At 49.9% G+C, this 25,113-nt stretch overlaps 1 protein-coding gene across 1 annotated transcript in view; it reads right to left on the bottom strand.

Annotated features, from left to right (window-relative positions):
• The window catches only part of Ttll11 (tubulin tyrosine ligase like 11), a 244,069-nt gene that overhangs the window by 22,484 nt on the left and 196,472 nt on the right, over positions 1-25,113 (bottom strand). The window contains exon 10 of the mRNA XM_026778629.1: positions 18,414-18,520. Within this exon, the coding sequence (XP_026634430.1) occupies positions 18,414-18,520 (107 nt within the window). The remainder of the gene's footprint in view (positions 1-18,413; positions 18,521-25,113) is intronic.

The following is a 25,113-nucleotide window of genomic DNA, read 5'->3' as shown; positions in this document are numbered from 1 at the left end:
ACTGCGTGCCGCCGCGACTGCGTGCCGCCGCGACTGCGTGCCGCCGCGACTGCGTGCCGCCGCGACCCCTCCTTTTTTCTTTCTCTTTCTTTCTTTATGGGCTTTTTACTAAGTGGCCCAGGCAGGTTTCACTCCCATTTCCTGCTTCAGGCTCCCGAGTGTTCCGATCCCAAGCCTGGGCCGCCACACTGACCATGCACCGTTCTCTTCAACCATGTCTTCTGCCTCCCTGTATCTGCATACACACTTCTACTCAGCTTTTCAGACTGCACACAAGTTTCTAGTGTATGTGCCATGAGCTTTAAGGCCCCTTCGGTTGTGTGATGCTGCAGTGAACATCTCTGCACACCTATCAGCCATGCTTGTAGGAGCAATGCCTTTCTTCAAGGAGAGACTGCTGGGTCACATGGGTAGCACCTGCCAAAGTCTCCTGGGTTGGGAGAACAGCAGGAATACTGCACAGGAAGACCTTTTTATTTATTTATTTATTTATTTATTAATTTATTTATTTATTTATTTATTATTATTATTATCATTATTATTATTTTGGTTTTTTGAGACAGGGTTTCTCTATGAAACAATCCCATCTGTCCTAGAGCTCGCTTTGTAGAGCAGGCTGGCCTCAAACTCAAAGAGATCCTCCTGCCTCTGCTTCCTGAGTGCTGGGATTAAAGGCATGTGACACCACCTCCAGGCTGTGATCTTTTTATTTATTTAGAGACAAGGTCTCGTGTAGCCCAAACTGTACTTGAACTTGCTGCTGATCCTTGCCCTTCTGCTCCTCAGGTCCCACCTATCAAGAGCTGAGATTACAGGCATGTTCCGCCCTGCGGTGCCGGGGATCAAACCCAGAGCTCCATGCATGCCAGGCAAGCTCTACCGGCCCAACTACACACTCTGGGGGAGACTTTTATAGTGAGAAGCTAGGTCATGCAAAATGCTATGAAAGGGCTTTCTTGGGTGTCACAGGGCCTGCCAAGAGGCCTTGGGGCAGTTGGGGCAGCAAAGAGAAGAAAGGCATGTGCTTAGAAGCCTGTCTCTTTAGAGGCTACTCCAGCGGTCTTCTCAGCCAGCCTTGGCACCCACCTGCCCCACGCAGGCAGACCTCACAGGTGCAGACCGGTCCCCAGAGGCACAGCTCTGCAGCTCTTCCTTCTCGCTCAGCTCAGGGTCACTGGGGTCTAGTGGGACTTTTGGAAGGACTCGGCCCCTTCCGTCCGCACAGCAGCTCAGTTTCCCCTGCATCCCCCCCACCCCCACCCCAGGGGCCACTCTGATTTCCCCGTGGTCCTGAGTCCTCTCACCGGACTGCCCCTCTTTCATCCTCCTCCCAGTCATTCCGAACCCGAGCTTTAAATACCTACAGTGAGGCAACCACGCTGTCTAATTTTTCCCAGTCCTTATCGGCAGGCCACAGGGCTTTGCCTCTGGGATGCCTCATTAGCATCTCAAAGAATCTGTTGAAGACGGGTCTTGGTTCAGACTTCCCAACCTTACAAAGATAATGGCACCTCCACCTGCCTACTTGCCGGGAGCCAGAAGCCTGGGGTCAGTTTTGAAACTTCCCTCCCACAGCCTCCTCGCCTGTCCCCCAAACACTTACACAGGCCTGCTCTTTACCTGCCGGGCCTGGGGCTCCTGCAACTGTTATGCCCAGATCACAGAGTCCCACTCACCCCCAAAACCAACCAGGCAACCGAGTCCTGTATGTAAAAGCAAAGACCCTTTATTCTTACACAAGTTTGCAAATTTGGTTTCTCCGTGTGTCCAATGTATTGGAATGATCAGAGAGCCTGAGCTCTGTTAGAGTTGGGTTTTTATAGTAGCAAAGGTGGGGGTGATTTCTAAGGTTCAGGACCTCTGATTGGCTGACAATTGTCTAGGGGTGTCCTGGTGAAAAGCGATGGGTGTGTGCTGGCAGGTGACCCTATCTACAAAGGTTGGAACGTCAGAAATTTCCTTTGGATGGTCTGTTCCTGGGTGGTGCCTGGGTGGTCTCAGTCTGTGGTCTTTCTTGCAACCAGGTATCACCTTAGGGAAAACTACTGAGACCCAGGCCTCTATTGAGCTTGTCATGGTTGGGTCCTGTACAACAACTTCACCTGTCCCATGGCCTCCAGCACCACCTGTATTCCCCGGACTAAAACTCTGAGATAGACCCATGCTCCACATCCTCTGGAGGGTCTGCAAGAACGGTCCCCAAGCCCTTACCCCTTCTCCAGATGCTCGGCCTAGCAAGGTCTCCAGAACACCCTGGTCTCCAGCACTCCCTCTGGCGGCCACGTCCTTTTCTGCATCTCTCCTGGTGACCCCTTGTATCTCTGTATCTACTGACTGACCTGGCCTACCTCCTAAGGGAATTTACTGTCTGTTACTCTCACTGAAATTTATTTTCCTTTAGAGATTGTCAAATATGCCTTAATTACAGGATGTTTTTCTGTTAAGTGTCTGCCTCTGCTCCAGACAAGGAGCAACACCGGCAAGGTGCAGTACACAGCCCAACTTCCTACTAGGGCCAGGAAGAATCCAGAGTGGCTATCAGTCACTGTGTGTGAAGGCAGGAAGTGCCTCAGGTGAGCTATGTGGTGGTCTGGGCCTCAGGTGAGCTGTGTGGTGGTCTGGGCTGGTTTGTTGTACACTGGGAACCTCAGCTTTTACCCTGGTTGGTGGGGAGGTGGGGGGAGGGGGAGAGGGGGTAAGCCATGTGTCTGGCCTGGGGAGGATACCCATGAATTAGCTGCCCCCTCTCTTGTCTTTAAGTCACCAGAGGGACTCAAGCCTGGAGGGACCTTGCAGGACACCCTCGGGTGACCCCCCACTTTCCAAGATGGGCAGTATTGGCCTTACTTAGTTGCACCTTCTAGACTTTAGAGAGACTTAAAGGTTCGGCCTGAGGGTGAGGAGGTGGGCCGTGGGGGTGCTACCCACTCACAAGGGGACCCAGCCCTGTCCTCAAGGGCCCCAGGCACTCTTCAGAGTCTGCCTGTCACTTCGAGAGGTGAAAGGAGGCAGAGGAGTGGGTTTCAACTTGACTCGCGTTAGGAGTCACATTAGTGCGCAGATGAGAGGGAGGAGAAAAGCTCTTTTATGCGGGAGTTTATTTTTGTCACTTTGTCAGAGAGAAATTGCAGCCCTGGGGGCATTGGAGCTGCACAGAATTACCCAAAACATTAACATGCAAATTGCCTTCTTTAGAGAGGGAGGGTAATTTCATTAGTGCACGGAAATCAGGGGAAAAAAAAAACAAATAAAAAAAATACACCTTGCCAGGGAGGAGTGCTGTCCCGGAGCTGGTTAGGGCCAGGGCACAGGGAAGTTAGGGAGAACCTGGAGCTTGGTTAGGATTTTGCCACCTCAGCACACAGCTGGGTGGAGCTGCAAGTGACTACCTCAAGACCTCACTAGCACAGGAATCAACAGAGAGCCAGATGAGCACCAGGAAGTCCCTGTGGGGCTGGGAAGCCATGGCTCTGAGAATCAGAACACCCCTGCTTGTGTGGACATTCAGTCACCCATTCTTTCTAGATGATTCCACTGGGCTAAGCCCCTGGCCCCAAATGAGAGCCAGGATCCGGCAGAAGGCACCTGTAGCTGGTGGAGAGAGGAGGAACGTGTGCTGGAGAGATACCAGGGATGACCACTGAACTTCAGGGCAGAGGGGTAGAGACGGGGGGGGGGGGGCACGACACAGGACACCAGCATACTGTGATAATGATGCCCAGGCCAGGGGGACACCGTGGGAGTGGGGGTGGAGTTGCAGAGGGTGGAGACAGGTCGGCAACGATGCCTCTAAAGGGTATAGGTTCCAGCTTTACTCTGCTGTTGGCAGGTAGCTAACAACCTGTAGGGCTTGCTTGTAACAGAAAAAAAACACGGCCCTGTGGGATTTTAGGAGGGAGGGTTTCCCAGCCCCAGGTGCCAAAATGACAGAAGGTTCTATGAGGCTGTGATTACATAAGGTTCCCTCCTCCCTTTGCAGCAGCAGGAAAAGCAGGGGCAGAGACGCCCACAGCTACCAAGAAGCACCTAGGTGATGTCAGGTCTCCCCCAGCAGTTGTGTGCAGTCTTCCCAGGAGGCCACCGCTGCCAACACCCCCAGGCTCAAGATACTTTCCCTCGCCCTTACTTGAATGGCACTGTGACAGGTACCCATGGTGGGGCACAGGGCACTTTGGAGAGCTCCAGTGGTTGTCTTTAGGGAAGCCCAAGGGGGAACTGTTGTTGCTATTGGCATTTGGAGATGAGTAATTCTTTGCTGGGGCTGCCCAGGGCATCATGGGAGCTTGGTAGCGCCCTCGGATTCTGCCTGCTAGATGCTGGTGTCAGCTTCCTACCCTCAGTGTGACGAGACATGCTCACACTCCTGGGGGACTTGGAGTACTAGTTTTAAGCCCTATGACTCTCTGTGCACCTTAGAAAAGAGGCCCTGATGCTGAGCGCTTTGCTGGATGGTCTTGGTCTGTCAGGAGGAGATATTTTCCGACCCAGCCTGGATGGCTGGACTTACTAGATGACTGTTGACTCTCACATCCCCAAGAGTCCACAGAAAGTCTCCGAAGAGCCTCCATGGAGAAATGTCTCTGGGAGACTTGTCACTGGGATGGACCGACTCTCACATGACATTAGATTCTGAAGAAAGTCGCTCTGCTGCTCACGTGCTGGGCCACCTTGGGCATACCACTTCTCGGAAGCTCAGCTTTCTCCTCGGATCTGGGTTCGAAAGCGCACCTTACAGAGGCGGTGGGCAAATGTTACATGCTTATGGAGGCCTTCCCAGTTTTAGTTCCAACACGTATGGAACTCAAAATCTCACTCCAGGCAGAACAAACTGAAAAGCAATGACTTTTCTTGAGTTCAGAGGCGAATTGAGAGATCATGGAACCAACTGCCACGCAGGAAACTGGAGATTCAAGCTACCCAACAAGGAGAGAGTCAAGGAGGGACAGAGACACCAGAGCCTATGACAAGAGAGACGCATTCATGGTACCGGCTGGCTGATGGGAGCTGGTGCGAGCAAGTCTGGGGCGGGTGGTGGTGGTCACACATTCATGGATGAAGCCCCAAGAGCCCCAGAGGCTTCTCAAGATGCAGACTGGCAGAAGACCTCCCCCAACCCCCTTTCTGGCAAGGCTGCAAGGGAAGAAACTGAAAATATCTAGACCTTCGTCCCTAACAAAGGCAAATGCCCCAGGCACCTGGGGCAGGCAATTAGAGAGCTGACCGCACTAACTCCAGCCGGCCTGTCCACCCAGAGGGAAGAAACCAGGGCTGAGATGCCCTTGGAAAGCCTTGGTTGTGAACTCTGGCCCTCTGTAAGCTCAGGCTCTTACAGAGCTCTTCCTCCGTGGCACCTGTCCTGGCTAGTTTTATGTCTGCTTGACACAGCTAGAGTCACTGGAGAGAGGGAGCCTCAGCTGAGAAAAATGTCTCCATAAGATCCGACTGTAGGCAAGCCTGGAGCACTTTCTTAACTAGTGATTGATGGGGGAGGACCGAGTCCATTGTGGGTAATGGCATCCCTGGCCTGGTGGTCCTGGGTTCTATAAGGATTCTGTGAGTTCGAGAAAGAGCTAGTTCCAGGACAGGCTCCAAAACCACAGAGAAACCCTGTCTCGAAAAACTAAAAAAAAAAAAAAAAAAAAAATGAATGAGAGAGAGAAAGAAAGAAGGCTGAGCAAAACATGAGGAGCAAGCAAGTAAGCAGCACCCTCCAAGGCCTCTGCATCAGCTCCTGCCTCCAGGTTCCTGCCTCCAGGTTCCGTCCTGTTTGAGTTCTTGCCCTGACTTCCTTCAGGGATGGACTATGATCTAGAAGTGTAAGCCACCAGGTTGGTCATGGTGTTTCACTGCAGCAATAGGAACCGTGACTAAGACAGCACCCCAGCCCAGCACACAGTGGAGGATGATCAGGCTCAGTTCAAGAAGGAGTTTTTTAGAGAAACCAAGACAATGAGGGGAGGGGAAAAAAAAACCAAAGAAAGGAGAGGAAACACAGGCCTCTGGCTCCAACAGCACATCCAGCACATCCAGGGCCTAGGCAAGATAAATATAAAACTCCCAGAAACAAGGACCCAGGAGGAAGGTAAAAATATTTTGAACGGAATGAAAATGGAAACAGAACTAACTTGCTGAAATGTGTGGGACGCCGTGAAAGCAGCGATGTGGTTAGCCAGATTTCCAGCATCAGATACGAGGATTCAGCAAGAAGTTTTCATGCTGGCCCAGGACTCAGGAAAGAGGCATGGGAATCTCTGGGGGTCTGGGGCCAAGCCAGTCAGGGCTGCATAGACACCTTGTCTTAGAGGGAAAAGTTTTCATTTCAGGAAACAGGAAAAAGAGCAGATTCAAAATGGCAAAAGAAATGGTGAAAATCAGGAAATAGATCAATGAAAATTAGGCAGAAAATTGATAGAGAAAAATCAATGAAACAGAAAAGCTTATCCTTGGAGGAAAAAAAAATCAATAAAATTTATAAACCTCTAGCCAGCCTAACTGAGGAGTAAAAGGAAATCATTAACTACTAATTACACATTACCAGTATCAGAAACCAGAGAGTCCTGATGACTGCGCCGGAGATGTTCTTCCCGCCCCCAGGGACAGTATTGGGGTAACAATGTAAATCTGGTAATTCAAATGAAACAGAGCAGTTTCTACAAAGATAGAATTTACCAAAATTTACATAAGGAAAACCCATAATCTGATGAGCCTGTTATCTCTTAGAGAAATTCACTAAAAAATCCAGAGCCTCCCTGAAGGCTCCAGGCCCCAGCGCACTTTCTGGTGAGTTCTCCTCGATGTTTAAAGCAGAAATAATCCTGTTATGTTAGAACCTTCTAGAACGTAGAAGGAACTCAGATTGCTTAGACACGTGCTGCTTAGTGTCAGCTCTCTCTGCTCTTACTTTGGTTTAATTCTCTTATGGTCTGCGAGCAGTTTATCTTACTCTCTACTTAAAGTGGTCAGGCCTGAAGGTGATCCCAGCTCCAGGGAGGCTTCAAGTCCAGTCTGGGCGGTTTAATGAGAGTTCTTCTCAACAAAACCAAACAAAACAGGGTGGAGAGGCAGCTCAGCAGGAGGACTTGTCTATTGAGTAGGAAGCAGGCCCTGGATTCAACACCCCAGTCTTACAAAAAAATCAAAATAAAAAATAAATGTTAACGGATGTTTTAGGGCTTAGAGCACACTCAGTTTGGTGACTATCCTGAGGACAGAGAAGGACATGTGTCTTACTGTGTGACGCCTGTGAGACACAAACGGACGTGCTGTTCGGTGCACCTGTATCCTGACCTGCTTCCCGACCGGCTAGTCTGTCGGCTGCCGGTGGGGATGCTGAGGCTCCCACAATAGCTGCGGACGCCCTCTCCACTGCCGACAGCTGCATCATGCTAAGCATTTTTACGTGTGGCTGGAAAACTGCTACCTTTGCTAACCACCCACCTTTGTCCCTGGTGGTTTCCCTAGCTCCCGCGTCTGCTCCAAAAGCACCTGTTCCATCACAGGAAATGACCGGCTTCCCTCTCTTTCTCGTTACACGTGTTTTTAATGTTTAAAAGGGGTTTCCCTAAATAGCATAGAGTTAAGTCCTATTGGTCTGTCTATCTATCTCTATCTATCTATCTATCTATCTATCTATCTATCTATCTATCTATCTATCTATCTATCTATCTATCATCTATCTATCGGCAGAGTCTCACTATCTAGCTCTGGCTGTTCTGGAACTCAGAGATCCTCCTGCCTCTGCCTCCCAAGTGCTGGGACTAAAGGTGCATGCCATTACACCTAACTTGATTTTTTTTTTAAATCTTCTCAACAGGTTCTGCAAATTAATTGACAAAGCTGAGGCTTTTATGTTAGAGCCATGGCTGATATAATTGATTAATATCTATTATGGTTGTAACTGCTTCCTATTTATTGCCTGTGATCTTTCTTCTCTTTTGAAATCTTGAAATCTGCTTCCTTTGGTTTTAAACAGAACATTTTATACGGACATTTTCTCTCTTCTTTTGGCACACCAATTCTTCTCCAGTTTTTCTCCTTTTCTTCTCCTCTTCCTCCCCCTCTTGCTTCCTCTTCCTCCCCTTCCTCCTCCCCCTATTCTTCCTTCTTCCCCTCCTCTTCCCCCTTGCCTTCCCCTTCTTCCTCTCCATCATTCTCCCCCTCCTTCCCCTCTTCCTCCCTCTCTTCCTCCCCCTCTTCCTCCTTACACACATGGTGTGTGATACCATGCCCAACTGTTTTAAAATTTAAAAATTAATCACTAACCTAGTTTATAACATGCTTAGCTAATAAGCACATTTTTCAAATAGCAATACGTCACTTCACAGAGAAATGAAAAAAAAATCTAGGTGACTTTATGTTTGTCTCTGAAATTTTTGCTACAAATTCAAGAGCAAAATCTATTAAAGAAAAAAAGAGGAAAGTTGGACTTTATTAAAATGAAAAGCTTCCATCCTGCCAACATATTATTTTAAAAGTGGTGTTGGGGTATAGCTCAGTAGACAAGCCCTTGCCCAACATACCCAAGACCCGAGCACAAACTCCAGCATGGGAGAGGGTAGAAAAGGAAAGTCAAGAGATGATAGATGGAAAACATTTGCAAAATACACATGGCCAAAAACTGCCTTAAAATGCAACAATAAGAAAATAATTCAAATTTTAGAAAAGGACCAAAGATCTGAATGATGCCTCCCCTAGGAATATATATATATATATTTGATATATATATATATCAAAGAAGCATATGAAAATATGTTCAATATTAAAAATGTATAATGTATACTGAATTTCAAATTACAACAGTGAGGTAGGTACCACTGCATATCCACTAAGAAGGTTAAGCAAAGGAACAAAAGTCCTCTGACTATTCTAAGTGTTGACAATGGGAAGGCAGTCCCGAGACAGACAGACGGATGGACGGATGGATAATAGACAGTAGGTTAATCTAGATAGCGGAGAGGGGACTTACTAGGGGTATTGGTTATGCACTTATGGAGGCAAAGGCGTCCCACATCTGACTGTCTGAAGCTGGAGCCCCTGGGTGCAGGGTCTGAGGCTCAGGCCTCAGAACTAGAGAAATGGTATACAAACTCTCACTCTGAAGCCAAGGGCCAGAGAACTTGCGGAGCAAAGTAGTGTAAGGCCAGGAGTCCAAAACCCAGGGAGGCTGGGGCTCTGATGTAAGAGAGTAAGAACCAAAGGGAGAGTTTCCCCCCCCCCCCGCCTTTAAAAATTACAATTATTTAATTGTGTGTGTGTGTGTGTGTGTGTGTGTGTGTGTGTGCGGGTACATGTGTGCCATCATATGAACGTGGAGGTCAGAGGACAACTTGTGGGAGCAGATTTTCTCCTGCTACTTGGGTCCTGGGTTCAGGTCATGAGGCAGCTGCTAGCCCCCTCCCCATTTCCTTCCTCCTGGGTCCCCAGCTGATTGGGTGGCACACTGAGGGTGGATCTTCCCACTCCATCCACTGACTCACAGACACATCTATAATGGATGCTCTAGCAGCTCCCGAGGCATTCCTTTGACCAGTCAGGCTGACACCCAAAATTAATCATCACAACCATATGGTCCAACAGCTACATTGATGGGAATTCATCTACCCGTGTAAAAACTTATGTCCACACAAAACCTGCACATGAATATTTATAGTTAATTCATTCTCATTACCAAACTGTGAAGCAATCAAGATATCCTTTAAAAAGTAAATATGTTTACAAATTGTGATTATGCCCATTTAATGGATGGTTATTTAGAGATTTAAAAAAAGCGAACTAATGCCGGGCGATGGTGGCGCACGCCTTTAATCCCAGCACTCGGGAGGCAGAGGCAGGCGGATCTCTGTGAGTTCGAGACCAGCCTGGTCTACAGAGCTAGTTCCAGGACAGGCTCCAAAGCCACAGAGAAACCCTGTCTCGAAAAAAAAAACAAAAAAAAAAAGCGAACTAAAAGGCATATTGTATCTTAAAGGCAGGGAAAGCCAGTCTCAAAGGCTAGGCATACTACAACCCCAAAGTGACAGCATTGTGGAAAAGGCAGACTACACAGAGTCAAAAGCTCATGATGCTTTTCAGGGGTCTGCGGGTGTAAGTGTGAGTGTGCATGAGTGTGCAGGCATGAGTGTGCGTGTGTGCATGTGTGTGAGTGTGTGTGTGTGTGTAGGGGAGGTGAATGGGGCATAGAGAGGCTTGGGGCAGTAAAGCTTTCTTGAGTATTGCAGAGCTGATATCTACAGATCCTTATTCAGTTGTTAAAAGTCATAGAAAGTGGGCTGGAGAGACGGCTCAGCGGTTAAAAGCACTGGGACCAGGTTTAATTCCCAGCAACCACAACTGTGGTTGTGAGGCAGCTCACAACTGTCTGTAACTCCAGTTCTAGGGCATCTGATAATCTCTTCTGGCCTCCATGGGGACTTGTCCTCCATGGGGACAAGTGGTGCATAGACATATATGTAGAAAAACACCTATACAATACAATTTAAAAAATAAGAATTAAAAATATAACAATAAAATCATTTTAAAAAACCTCACAGAATATGCAACACAGAGAGTAATATGGACTGTCCCAATAACAGAATAGTACTTGCTCACTTCTAGGGTGACTGTGTACAAGGGAAGGGAGGGAGTGTGTGCTGTCTGCTCTGTGCTTCTAGAATCTGGCTCATGTTGGGTGTTGATAACTGGTTCACATTGTGCTGGTCTCGTGTGATCAGGTTAGGACATGGTCTGCAGCAGAGACCTAGGGGTCTCCTGCTGGGTGTCCATGGAGGTGGCACCTTGGCTGTCTGGTCCTTCTCCATCTTTGAGAGAAAAGAGGGACCCCGGCCCACAGCACGGTTGGGTGCACCCAGAGTGTTTTCATCACTGTAAACCATGCAAACATTCCATGGCTCCTCTGGGGTGGCAAGTGACAGATGAGGCGGGGCTTCCTGCACAGCCTGTCATCGTCTCCACTACCTACGCCAAGACCAGAGATCAGACTGTCAACCAGACATGGTCCCTCTGTCCTCGATGTCCCGTGTGCGAGGTCTCTGTCCTCGATGTCCCGTGTGTGTGGTCTCTGTCCTCAATGGCCCGTGTGAGTGGCCTTTGTCCTCAATGGCCCGTGTGCGTGGTCTCTGTCCTCAATGGCCCATGTGCGTGGTCTGTCCTCAGTGGCCCGTGTGAGTGGCCTTTGTCCTCAATGGCCCATGTGCGTGGTCTGTCCTCAGTGGCCCGTGTGCGTGGTCTGTCCTCAGTGGCCCGTGTGAGTGGCCTCTGTCCTCAATGGCCCATGTGCGTGGTCTGTCCTCAGTGGCCCGTGTGCGTGGTCTGTCCTCAGTGGCCCGTGTGAGTGGTCTCTGTCCTCAGTGGCCCATGTGCGTGGTCTCTTTACTCTCAACCTCTGCAAACTTTAGTTTCCTCCGCTGGAAATGGAACCGTGAATAAGATGGAGCCTTCTGGGATTGGGAGTTCTGAGCTGACAGCTAGGACTCCATCTCATCAATTACAAAGCACACCCACATCAGGTCATCTTTGCTGGTTGGCTGGGAAAAGGCAAAAGGAGCCACATCGGAGCTGGGTGTATGCTTCCTTATAAATCTTGATACCACCAACCCAAGGTGGATGTCAAAGGCCCTGTGTTTCTCAGAGGCTGCTGAGGCCCCAGAGGAGAGGAGATTCCTCTCAGAGCCTGACTCCACTGCTGGCTTGTCCCATGATACTCAGCACTGTTGCTGTGGCAGCTCCCACAAGCTGTGGGAGCCATAAAGCTGTGGGGGCAAGGCACAGAGGCCAGGGAGCAGCCAGCTCTCTCCCTCTGCCCAGGGCTGGTGCAGCTGAGTCCGTGTTCTCTTTTGCCTGGTGACTGAGGACCAGGAAGCCCAGAGTGGGTCAGAGTGGCACCCTGAGGTGAGGTGAGGGTCTTCACAGTGTAGCCTGTGTCCTGCAGGCCCTGAAGGCCCACATCATGGCTGGGGGAAGACAGGCTGGTATTCTCCTGGCCCTTGCTTTTATTAAAAACAGTGGCTATTTTGTACGTGTATAGATAGGGCTTCCCCCCAGAGAGACCCATCTAACTCTGAGGTCACTTGAGAGCTGAAGAAAGTGGACAGCCCCAGGGCACCTTCAGAAGGTGGACAGTCCCAGGGCACCTTCATAAGGTGGACAGCCCCAGGGCACCTCCAGGAGGTTCTGCGTGCTTCCTGCCTGGGGTGGGGCAGCCATGTATATGCATAAGGGAGGCCTTGCTAAGCATGCCAAGTAGAAGTACTTTTAAACATTTCAGTACATCATCGACTAAATACGCTTCAGCAGGAGCGTGTTCCAGCTGAAGAAAGTATGGGCGTCACATGATTTGCATAAGTCGACTGAGGGAACCTGGTGAGAGACTGCAGGGAGCTGCAGACGCCCACAAGATGGGCTGCTGGCAGGGTCTGATCCACCCCATGCCTATGTGTGGAACATCAACCACGCGCCAGGCACAGCACTGGGCTTCTGCAGGACAGGAGGACAGCAGGACTGGTTCGTTTAACCTGATGGCAGGCACTGCCTTATAGAACTGGCTGTGCGCCTGGCAGAGGAGGGGGGTCCCAGTCCAGCCTGGGCCTGTCAAGAGGACTTTCAGGAGGAGGAGGGCCCTGGCTTTGGCCATGAGGGGAGGGGATCTCTGCAAGAGGCAAGGACCTTAGTGAAGAACTCTGAGGTGGCTGGCACTCTGCCTGGAGTGAGGGAGTACCACCTTCCCACACGTGAAATGGTGACCCTGCCACCGCAAGGAGTTGAAAGATGATTTCCAATGAGTTGGCGCACATTGTATCCTAAGGCCCTGCCAGTTCCTCAGCTGACAGAATGTAGTGAGAGGCCTGGGGTGGTCAGGCACTGAAAAAGCCCATCGTATCCATGTCCCACCCTTCTGACCAGACTGGGAGGAAATCTTTCTTCTTACCCATCCTCCGGGGTCCCTAGAACAACCCTGGATCACAATGGCAGCAGGTTAGTTTTCTGAGCACAGTGGCAGATCCTGTTGGCAGCTTCCCTCCCTACCAGTTTTGGAGACAGGCACCAGGATCACGGTCACCTCACAGATGATGGGCAGGGGGCTTGAAGGAAGCCAGGCAGTTTGCTCCAGACCACCTAGCAGGCAAGTTATTAAACACAGCATATCCGGATCCCTCATTTGTCTGAAGCTAGAGTCCAGTGTCACTCAAGGGCTGACGAGGTGATTCAAAGATTAAAAGTACCCACATGGTGACTTATGACCATCTCAAATTCTCTCCAGTCTCCGGGGCTCTAACTCCCTCTTCTGACCTCTGCAGATACAGATACCATGCACAGACATGGTAAACGTACATATACGCACACAGAACATTCATACACATATGAATATCAAAACAAATAAATCTAAAAAGGGAAGAAGATAGCCACCCACAACCAGGACTGCAGAGGAGGGGACTCGTAGCTCAGGGGCCCAGCAAAGAGATGACATTTTCATTTGGTGGAAGGGTGCCTAGTCTAATCAGATATTAAACTATGTAGTCTTCGATTTCCCTCTCTGGGTCCTGAGAAGAAACTTTAAGCCCCCTTTGTTTTTTATTCTTCTCCCTTTTGTTGAGACTGAGCCTCCCTGGAAAGCACAGACTAGTTTCCTGCCAGCCTGGGATTCCAGGTGTGTGCTGCCAGACCTGGCATAGCTTTCTTCTCAAACAGGAAAGCGCCTGGCTGCAAAGGAAACAGAGTCCCCCAGTGTCCGATGCGTTAGAGGGTGATGCCCTGCTGCTGGGCCAGGGGCCCCGTGCAGGTGACTGCGGCACCAACGACAAGGACACTTTGTTGCCTGATCAGGATGCTGTCCTCATTTCTCCCACAGAGATGGGCAGGCCGAGCAAAGTCTGAGGCGATAAGAAGTTGTGAGTACCATTTACTGAAATCACGGCATCTCCGCACACAGACAGATTCGATTCCTCATTTGGTTCCGGCCCAGAAGAAGGCGGTAGCATTCCAGTTTTGCTGATAACAGCCTCATTTAGACTTTTGTGTTGGGCTGGAAATTCTAAGGATGGAAATGAAAATCCTTAATTTTGGGGAAAAAAATGACAATTACACTGGTGTGCTGGAGAGTGGGATGTGTTTGTTGAGTTCTTCCAAGCTCCTGAGCAGACCTGACATCGTGAGAGATTATCCGGGGGACAGACAAGGGCTCCACGGTGGAGGGGAACAGGCTGAACCGGGGAGCCACACCCGAGAGGCTGTTGCTGTGAAGTCTGGCTTTTGTTTTGGTTGAGTCTTCTGGGCGCTCGTTCCATAACTGAAAATACCTAATTGCAGGGCAGGAGTGAGAGCGTAGTGGGTGAAATGCTGGCTTTGCGAGCACGGTCTCAAACGAGCAGCTCGCAGGTTTGGTGCCATAGACTTGTGGTCCTAGTGCCGGGGAGAGAAGATTGGTGGATCCCTGGGCACTGGGCCCGCTCGCCTGGCCTACTCGGTGGGATCCAGGCAAACGAGAGACCCCATTTTGAAAATCAATTGGATGCTACCGGAGGAATGGCAGCGGAGGTTATCCCTCGCTCTCCACATTCACGTCCGTGTGCACACACCCTCTCCCCAGACACACAACACGCACCTGCACACGGGCGCTGGCACCTGGGCAGGGACGTGGTGGAAGCCACTCAGTATCCGAGGACACTCAAGTCAGCTCCACAGCGGTGGCCCAACAGGAAGCGAAGCTCACAGTCAGGACCAAGGCTGCTGAGACGATGCCCCTGAGTTATTACATCCCTAGTGCGGGTACTTTTTCTCACAACTTTTGACCTTTTACTAACCCATGTTCTCTGCGCTGGTTTTCTCCACGTCAGTAGGAAAGTCCCTGGTCATAGGCTGCCTTTGTCCACGTGCTCTCGCCCACAGGGGTGTCTGGATCACCCTTTCTCCAGAGCACAGGCGCTGGGGAAAGGGAGGGTCCCGTGGTGCTTTGACTCTGCTGCTGCTGGGGTGGACGGCAGTCCCGCATCACTGGGTGAATCGCACTGGGCATTCGGGGGTGGGAGTAAGGCCTTGCCAGTGAGGCCATTGCTTCTGCAGGCTGTGACTTTCCCACTTAGAATTCCCTGCTTCGAGTATGTGGTAACTTTAATTTCAGTTTGTCAACTTATTAAATAGTAGTTGGGACACATAGACAGCCACAGAGACACAGACAGACACACACTTGGACAGATACAGACATACACAGACTCACTGGAATGGAGGCCTGAAGATCAATCACTTGGATCCATACTAGAAAAGGAAGAGGAAAGAAGCAAAGAGGTGGACAGATGGGAAGAAGGGAGAGAAGAGGAGGGAGGGAGAGACTTGGGGGGAGGAAGGAGGGACAGAAGGACTCTCTGGTATTTCTGCTGCTTCATGCCAAAAGCAAGAACCACACCCAGGCGCAGATTTCTCTGCTCTCTGCGAGCATCTTGAACGGCCCGGGTAAGGCCGTTCCTGCGGGGAGGAGGGGCACGGTGACCAGTGGGGAGACGGACACATGACTGGGCCAACCCTGAGAAGGACTCAACAGTGACCTCGTTGGCAGCTGGGATAACAGGGTCTCCGTCCCCACAGAACGGCTTCCATTCCTAGGCCACCAACCCCTGCCGTTTTCCTCTACAACAATGCAAACAGGAAAATAAGCTCCGAAGACGAGGGTGGGGGACGCGACTTGGACAAGACATCCACAGCCCACGTACTCCAGTTGTGCCCCGGTGGGTTTCTGTACTGAGTGAAGTGATCTTTCAGATGATCTTGATATGTAAAATGATCTTGATATAAGATATTTACACGCATTTATGAAACACAGTGTGAGGGTCAGTCCATGTAAGCACATGTGACATCACATCCGGCTGATTAGCATATACATCATCTAAAGTACCGTTATTTCTCTGTCGTGAGGTGCTGCAATCCTTTCTCCCAGCTCTTTGAGACACACAGTGTTGCTGTTAGCACACCTGCCAACCTGTGCATCACCTGAGTTCTGTCACACAAGCCCTGTCCCCTCCCCAGCTGTACAGGGAACAGACATCGTCTGGTGTACGTCTATGTTAGAGACAGTAGCTGGGGCCAGGCAGCTGAGTCCTGAGTTCAAATCTGGCCTTTGCCACTCATTGGCTATGAGACTGTAAACAAGTCCCCTTTGCTCTTGGAACCTGTGAAATGAGGTGTGATCTCGCATAACAAAGCTGTGAGAATAAGCCACAGTAAATGGCCGCATGAAGACGTCTCTAAAAGTTCCGGCCGCAGATGGATGCAGAATTTCAGGGGTTCCCATCCCCAGCTTCACTGGTGGTAAATGGATTTCTCATTTTCTTGGTTTGGTCAGCAAAGTAGAGAGACCCTGTTGGACCCCAGAAGGTCTTTGTGGAGCTGATATTGTGCAAGCTCCCCTCCCCCATGGATTCTGCTTACGGGGAGCGATTTTAGTAGCAAGCAAAACAAGCGAAGCTATTGGGGATGAACAATGGGCCAGATGGCAATGCTGGCTGGCAGCAATAGAACATGATAAATAGCTTCCCACTGTGACTCGTGATCAATTTCAATATTTAATAATTCCATTGCACCCCCACCCACTCATCTGGCCCCCTCCACAGGATCCTGCCATGACACCCAGCGTTCAGCTCGTGGACCAAGCAGTTCTTCTCTTTCTGAGAATGTCAGCAGAATGTGACACAGTGCAACTGTCAAATGGGCTCCCTTAGTCCTCGAGATGATAATTATCCTGCCTGCATGTCCTGCAGGTGCGCCCTCCTCCTTCCAGGGAGGCTGGAAGGCCCTGCCAGCTGAAGATGTATGCTCACCTTGTTGGCTCAATGGCTGCTAGCATTGCCTGACTTTCACTTTGGAACTAAGCGGAGCAGCAAGCAGCCATCTTACCAGCACCCCGACAGTGGGTAGGAGGAAGTGACCCAGACAGGAAGCCTTGAGCCATTTTCCTTCTGAGACTCAATTTCCTCTTCTGAACAATGGACACGGTCAGGCCTATCCCTGGAATGGCAGCCAGTGCCACCCATGAAAAGCTTGTGGCCGTGCTCGGCATACAGGCAACAGCCAACAAGTGGTATTGTTATCAAATATGCAGCTAACCTCAAATGATTTCTGAGTGCCAGCGCTTTGCGGGGTGGGTTAGCTGTGTCCTTGTGGTTGACATTTCTAGCCCACATTGGTGAAGGGTTTGACACCAGTGGTCACATAGCCTCTCCTGAGAGTCTCCCCCAGCAGTAAGACAGGAAAGAATCCACTAATAAGGTTAACCACCCTGAACAGTTGGCAGTGACCCCAAAGGCATTAGTAGCCACTGATGTATGTGCCTTCAGGGCCATTTAGAAAACATACACACATACACGGATGAGAAGCTCCAGGGTAGGGGGCGACATGATTTCTGGCTGATGTCGGCAAGAGACCATAGCCACTTCTCATCTAGATCTTTCAGCTTCTGACTTCAAGTCTTCTCTGCCCACTCACAGGAGGAGCAAGACGCCCTGGCAGGTGTGTTCTTTGTGTGTGTGTGAGGGCGGGAGGATGGTGCCTGTGTGTACCTGGGTCACCAGAGCCACAGGTGACGGTGAAATGAGGCCCCTAAACCCCTCAGTGCCGGGTCACAGGGACATAATGAGAGGATCTTGGTGGTTTTGTGATGAGCTGATCAAATGTCCTTTATGGTTATTAGAGAGATGGGAAACTCGTCCACTCAAAGGTAGAGTCTCCTAGCAGAAGGATCAACAAGGAAACAAGGAAAGAACAAAGCAGCGGCTACTGTAGTTAAGGCCTTTGTGTGGCATCTAAAGTTTGCCATAATCCTATCTCCTTGCCTGCTTCACTTTCCTCTATTGGAGCTAGTTGGGGTAGCCTGAGCTCAATGGCTTTTTCCACGTGTTCCTGTGTAGGCAGGCCCGCATTCCTGCTCAGGTCCATCCTCACCCTAGCCACTCATTTATCCAGTGGGTTCTTCCTCAAGAGGTCTTCTGTGTCCTCCTGCGAGGAGGAACACCCCCATTCTCGTTCACCCCCACCCTCACTATGTTAGCGTCATTTCTCATGTGTCTCAAGTCCACAACATTCTTTCCAGGCAAGAGCCAAGCTCTCTAGTCTACTGAAGGCCTAACCACTGTGTTCTCAACAAGTGTCTGCAGGGCCACAAACAAAGAAATGAACAGCAGTCTACCTCCAGAAGTGATCAAATCAGAGCCTCAGAGGGGGATGGGGTGGGGTGTTGGTGGGGTGTAGTGGGGCAGTGAAACTTCTGGTGGGACTGGAATCTGGGAGGGGTTACACAGCCTTGGTAGCAGACAGTGCCTCAGGCTTTAAATTCTACTCAATTCTCCTTCCCTCTCCCTTCCACAATATAAAGGCCCGGAGCTGTGCAGACCCCCCCACACCTGTCGTGCAAGGGCACCATGGGATGTGAGTACCTGAGTCCCGCTGGTCGAGGGCCACGGAGTTCCACCTCCTTGTGATGTCAATGTAGAGGATGTCCACTGCAGCCATGGACAGGCTGCTGCTACTCAGCTTGCAGTTCCTGCCACGACAGGGGAGAAGACGTGTTATTCTACAGTACAAACTTCTGGCCCCTTTTCATTCAAGCCTATGAGACTGAACATTTGTGCCCCCTTGAAACACACGGGGGGGGGTGTGGATCTTTGGAGGTCATGTGGGTGGGGCCCTAGCAGACTTATTGGTGTCCTTGTATGAAGACACTAAGGGGAGGAGAGCTGGCCGGTTTCCCTGCTCCTCAGCACAGAGAAAGCAGCTGCAAAAGCCGGGGCAAGCTTTCAGCAGTCCCCTCTCTGGCAGGGCTGTGGCCCTGGCCTCCAGCTTCCAGACTGTGAGAAGTCAGCTTCTGTTGTTCAAGCCACAGGAGCTGCTCGAATGGAGACCATGTCTTTGCTCAGGCCATGTTTTTCTCCCCAGAATTCTTGGCGATCAGCAGAGGAACAGTGGTGAGAAGGTTGTGCGTGGGAACTGGGGGTTGGAGACTATGGCTTTAGTGAGCACTAACAAGTGGAGCTGCTGAGAGCAAGGCTGTGGAGACAGCCATCATTGAGCAAATCCTGCCTCTGCTACTGAGAACCCACGCAAGCCACTCACTTTTCCAGCCTTTAGTGTTTTCATTGTGTCTGCTGCACCTCATACAGTCCCAAAGACCCTGCCCGCTCTCAAAGGGAGGCAAGGTTCTCTCTTTCTCTTTCTTAGTATCATTATTACTACTATTATTATTGCAATAGGGTCTCATAGCCCAGGCTGGCCTCAAACTCACTATATGGCTGAGGATGATCCTCCTGTCTCCACCCCCAAGTGCTGGGATTACAGGTGCGCACTACCACATCTGGTTTCTAAAGTGGTCCTGGGGATGGAACCCAGAGCCTCATCCATGGTAGGCAAGTATTTTACCAGCTGAGCCACACCACAACCCAAGGAACTCCATCGTCAGGAAATACTTTTTGTGTGTGTTCATCTTCTTACTGTTTCAGAATATGAGTACTGCCCTCTCCTGTCACTACAGGCAGCTTACTGTGTCACGGTCACATGGACTGGCAACGACAGCTCACCACTGAAGTGACTGAAGTCATCACTGTGGTCTGGGAGCTGTTCCTCCTGGATCTTACCAGAGGAGTCCCTGAGGCTGAACATGTAGACAAGAAGCCTGATGTGTCTCTACTTCACCTCTCTTACTTTGTCACACTGATGGCTTTATACAACCCCCGAATCCTCACACACAGGCCCAGACAAGCAGAGTGGAAAACGGAGGCAGAGCCATGTTCTTTTTTGGCACAGGTTGGCCCCAAGTCACTGGAGAGCCTTCTGCACCATGCTGAGTGTTCGTTACTGGTCATCTGGAGCCAGGAGAGGGTGGATGTTCTGATGCTCCTTCTGCTGTGTGCAGGGGCACCAAAGAACGGGACATATATCTGATGTCAGCAGCAGCGCTCTGCCTCAGCCACGGAGGGGGCGTTCGGAGCCCCATCCCCTCCACTCTTTTATTTGGTCTGGAGAAGTGGGTAAACAGCATTTAGATGCTTGATTGTGGGTAGTTTTCTTAAATCTCTCCACACACCTTTGTTTCTCGATCTCTGAGATGAAGGTCCCACCTGCCCACATGGCTGCCGAGGGAGGCAGTGAGCGTCTGTGGGCACCTGTGTGCTGCCGGGTACCTGGGAGGCTCATGGCACGCCTTAGTCCTCATTTCTTCTTGTTCTCCAGTTTTCTCTCTCAGGCTACAGGTCCAAACTTTCACTGTCCTTTTGAGGTAATGAAACCTAGGACAAGAGAGCCTAGGCCAGCCGTTGGCTTGTCCACCTCTCCCACCGCCCTCTGGACACGATTGCTCTGGGAGGTGGGATTTCCTAAGAATCCTGAAGGCTGGACTCTAGGCTCTGTCAGAGCTACTCCGACACTTCCGGACAGTTCCAATGCATCTCATCCATACCCCAGTGGATGACAAAGTGCTTCTCTGACGGCCATTTGTCATTGTTCATTGTGTGAATAGTTCCCGTAGGTGCCAGACAGGTGAGGTTTTGATTGACAAGTATGATTGCCACCTAGAGGCCCCTATCTAGATTCAGGTCCGCTCCTTAACCATGGTGGTTGTGAGTATGCCCAGCACAGTGCCTAGATGAGGTCCCTGCACCTTCTGCCCTGGCACACTTGCTTGCCCCTCCCTCCCCTCCTCTCTTCCCACCCATCTGCATTTTCCAGACCAACAATTCACATCCCGTTCCATATTTCAATCACAAGGCACCGTGGCAGACTTCAAAGCAAGTCAGCGCCTAGTGACTGAGTCAGTGGGCACTGAGCTTTTCATGTTGCCGGTCACGAAGATGCTATCCCTGGTGGATTCTGCTAGGGACAGTAGTCTCTCAAGTCATGCTGTCGGTGGACGCTGCTGATACCCAAGGCTTCGTTAGGAAAAGCCACAGCCCTTTCTGCATCAGTGTTCTAGGACTACCTGTTCCCTGGGAGGACGGAGAGCTGCCTGGCTTGCTCCATGGGTTAATGAAGGATAAAACCGGAAACTGAACTGACCACTGGTATATAGTTATTTTTTTTTTCCTGACAGGAAGAAAATAGAAGTGTCAAACCTTAGTAGAAGCCGTAATTTACCAGGGAGAATTCTCCCTTTATCCCCTTTCCAAGGTAACTCATTCTCCCCAGCAATACTGCCAGATACAGTTGATTCTGGTGTCTGTTATGAGAGAGGAGGACCATCCGTGTCTGCTGCAGGAGGCAGGAAATGCTTAAAGATGTTTGGATTCTGTAGGTCTTTCTTGGGCACCATATCCTTCCCAAGGTCTCAGAGCCCTTGTAAGCACCTATGAGGGAGGGGTCCCAGTCACATTTCAGTGGGGGAAAGATGAGGCACAGAGGGGGGTCAGGACATGCTGAAGGTCACACGGCTCAAAACTGAACCCATCTCCCCTTGGAGACAAAGGGAGGTGGTCCAGCTGGAGGTCCAAGAAGGAGCCTAGGATCAAGATACAAACTCTCAGTCTAGTGGCCTAAGGGCTGGACACCTGCTGGGAAGTTTTGGGACAGGGGTTTCTGGGAGATAACTAGGAGCCCATGAAGGCAGGGGCTTCTGGGTTCGTCCTTTGGCTACCAGACATTCTTAGGGCTCAAATAGAGTCTATTTAGCTCTATTTAGCTCAAATAGAAGCTAACATCAAATATTTGGAATAACACTTTTGATTCATATAGCCACTGAATACAGAGCTCATCTCCTGTCATGGTGGGTACCCGTATTCAGGGCCCAGTGACGGGTGGCACAGCTCTCAGAGCTGTGCAGGAGATGGCGTGTGATGGCCAGGTCGTTCCAGTCATGGAACACAACCTCCCCTCATGCCCTGGGACCAGCTCCCTCAATGAACAGGTGGAAAGGGAAGATCTTAGGTGAAAGAGCATTCTGAAAAACAGGGTATGGGAGAGGCTAGACATTTTCTAGAAAAGAAGTGGACCTTGGGTTTTGCTGCGTGATTCTGAGCATGCCATAGAAGTTCTTATTGTTTGTCTGAGGTGACCGAGGCTACCCACCAGACAAGGCCCTGGCACTGGCGCTCCGTGCTGGGCACATGTGGAGAAGAAGCTGACAACAATCAAAGCCTTGCCTAGTGATGAAGAATCGGCTGAAAGTGATGACTTTTGTGTTTCTTGTTGTTTCTCTTTTTTTTCGGAATGGAAATAATCTGAGTACATATGACGGGAGAGATCACAAATCACTGAAGTTCATTAGGAGCCTGAGCGTGGGGGAAGCTTTGAAACCATCATCCATTTCCTCTAACTGCCTACGTCTCTTGGGAAATTTAGGGACCAACTTTTTACACTCTACAAAATCCTATTTATAGAATTTCTTTTATGTTCATCCTTCTTTGTGGTGAAAAAAGAGATGCTTTTCTTCCCTCCAGAGGTTTCTGTAAGGTAAAAGGCAAATATCCATATTTATTTTAGAAAAGGGGTGGGGGGCAAATCACTAAATATTTGTGAGGGGAGGAAAGAGGTGGCTGTGGTTTAGAACATCCACGGTTTTCAAGGCTGTGGAGAAGAATCGCACACGATTTCTGGGAAGGAATGGTCACAGAAGGGACCGTTTCAAAGTCACTAAGGAGTTAATGTTAAAGGGGACAGTGGGCTCCTTCTACATCTATTCTAGAACATTTTAACATGTTATGCCTCTCAGAGGGAAAAACCCTACAGCTATCTATTATGAAGCATATTAATATCTCCAGACAATAAAAGGGAAGTAAAAGGGAAAGGGAGGAAGAGGGAAAATATGTCCCTTTAATTCAAACAGAGACCTGGGATCAGAAGCAGCGAGTGTCCTGGGAAGGAGCCTGGCTGGGGCCAACTGTTGACTGTTTAGCTGCATTCAGTGGACAATGAGGACACTGGGGAAGTGTCCTCCATGAGTTCCATGATGTCTCCCAGCCCCACTAGTGACCCGTTGACAGGAGCTAATACAGACCCATCTCTCTCAAAGGAAGCCTCCACATCCTGGCAATTGTTAGAAAATAAAATTTCCAAAAAATAAAAAACTAAACAGCAGAGCTCAGTTCACAGTGATGATACGTGCTGCCTGACGACACTCGGCTGCTGAGGAAATGACTGGAGTCTGGTTAGAGTGTCTAGACGGGAGAATGACAGTTCCTTATTTCTCATTCGCGGAGCAAGAGAAGAGTGGAAGAGGATGGGCGGGCATTAGCATAATTCGCTCGAAAACTGCTGATCTGTGCTGCGAGTTCTGAGAGATGGACACCGAAAATAAATCCAAGCGGACCGTGGGTTATTTTCTTCTAGGTCTTTTCAAGGAACGTGGAGAGAAACAGAGTGGGTAGTAGATGTGAAAGCCAAGTTTCACTTGGGGCATCTGTGTGGGAACTTTGCGAGGGGTGTGCACCGTGCTGGGAATATGTGTTTCGGCACGCTCCTGCGAAGGGCACTTGGTTCAACCCAGCATATGGTATAAATATTATTAATTCATAATGAAGCAACATTTAAGCCAAAGTGGAAAGGAGAGAGAGAACAGTCGTTAGCAGGTGGTGAAATTTAATTTGCAAGACTGAACATACCCAGATAAATTGGAAGGCAGAGATTTACCATATTTTACTATTGAGCTGCCATTGGGGTTTCTCGGGCCATCTTTTACCGAGTGCTGTGTTCCATCCCCGTCCTCCTGCATCCTGAGTTAGGATGGGCATTTGCTGGGTGGCCTTGTTGTTGCGTCCATCTGCTCGAGCCGCCCCTTGGCACCTGAAGACGTCTGTTTACTGCCTCGTTCTGCTGCAGTTCCACTGACAGCCCTGGCTGGCCACAGATTGGAGGTGGTGGCTGCAGAACCTAACAATCCCCAACCTTGGAGAAATCAATTTCTCATGCAAATAAATGCCTTCAGTGATGGGAGAAGCACAAAGCCTGTCTCGTCCAGGCAGCTTTGCAGAGCCATTTTTGTCATTAGCCCTTTCTGACCTGAGAAACTTGTTACAAACTTTTTTTTTTTTTTTTTTTTTTTTTTTTTTTTGGCACAGGGTTTCTCTGTGTAGCCCTGGCTGTACGGGGATTTGCTCTGTAGACCAGGCTGGCCTCAAACTCAGAGATGCATCTGCCTCTGCCTCCCAAGTAATGGGATTAAAGGTGTGTGCCACCACCACCCATCCTATTAGAAACATTCTTAATTCTATTTTCTCTTTAGGCTTGTGTAAAATGTGGAGGTCCTTTTAATAGATATCTCCTGATCTCAAACCAAGTGTCACTCATTGGAGGCCTCTGTGGGCAGTTCTGCTTTGATAGAAGTCGATTTTTGAATACAAAGATTTTACATGAAAATAAGCATCATAACTTCATTTGAAGAGACGCAAAGCTCTGATGGCATCAAGTATCCTAGCGATGGTTCCTGGAGATGATCCAACCCCTTCCCATCAGAGCTCACTGTGTGTTTGGGGCCTTGGCGAGGTAGGGAGGGGAAGACCCAGGAGCATTTGAGACTGGAAGCTTGCCAGTATCTCCAGATCTCCTCCCTGTCTCCTTATCAGGCAAAATTTTCCCACAAGTGGCCAGGAAGCCTCCCAGAACCTCTCCTGTGTCCTCAGCCAGGGCACAGATCCTCAGGTCCATTACAGCTTGGATCACACACCGTCCCTCACTTCTCAGCTTGGGCCACACAAAATCCTTCTGCTGGCTCTCCCTGCTGTCTAGGTGGTATGTCTGTCTACTGCTCAGCCAATCACAACCAGTAGTAGGACAAACCCTGCCTCCTCCAGGAGGCCCCCATGGGTGCCACCAGGAGGATAAAACCTCCCCTGTTCTTACTGCCAGCCCCCTGCTCTGCCCACAGCCCCAGTCATGAAACCCTGGCTTGCTGCTTCAGACTTTGCCAAAGGCTGACGTGAAGTGTCTGCTCCATGTGTGGTTAGTTTGGAAGTCCCAGGGGAAGGAGGGCTTCTTTAACTTGTTCTGTACCAATGTTGGAAAGAGATGGGCATGGCTCAGATGTCACCGCAGCCATGTTCCTTGCAGATCCTGACAGTTCCCCACATGAAGCTCAGGTGGCTCTTCAGTCCCTCAGTTTTTTTTTTTTTTACACTGTACTGTAAGTTTTATTTTTTTTATTTTTATTATTTATTT

This window comes from Microtus ochrogaster, chromosome 4 (assembly GCF_000317375.1).
Source record: "Microtus ochrogaster isolate Prairie Vole_2 chromosome 4, MicOch1.0, whole genome shotgun sequence".
NCBI classification, from domain to species: domain Eukaryota; kingdom Metazoa; phylum Chordata; class Mammalia; order Rodentia; family Cricetidae; genus Microtus; species Microtus ochrogaster.
Note: the sequence above shows the minus strand (reverse complement) of the source record. Positions and strands in the feature narration are given on the sequence as shown.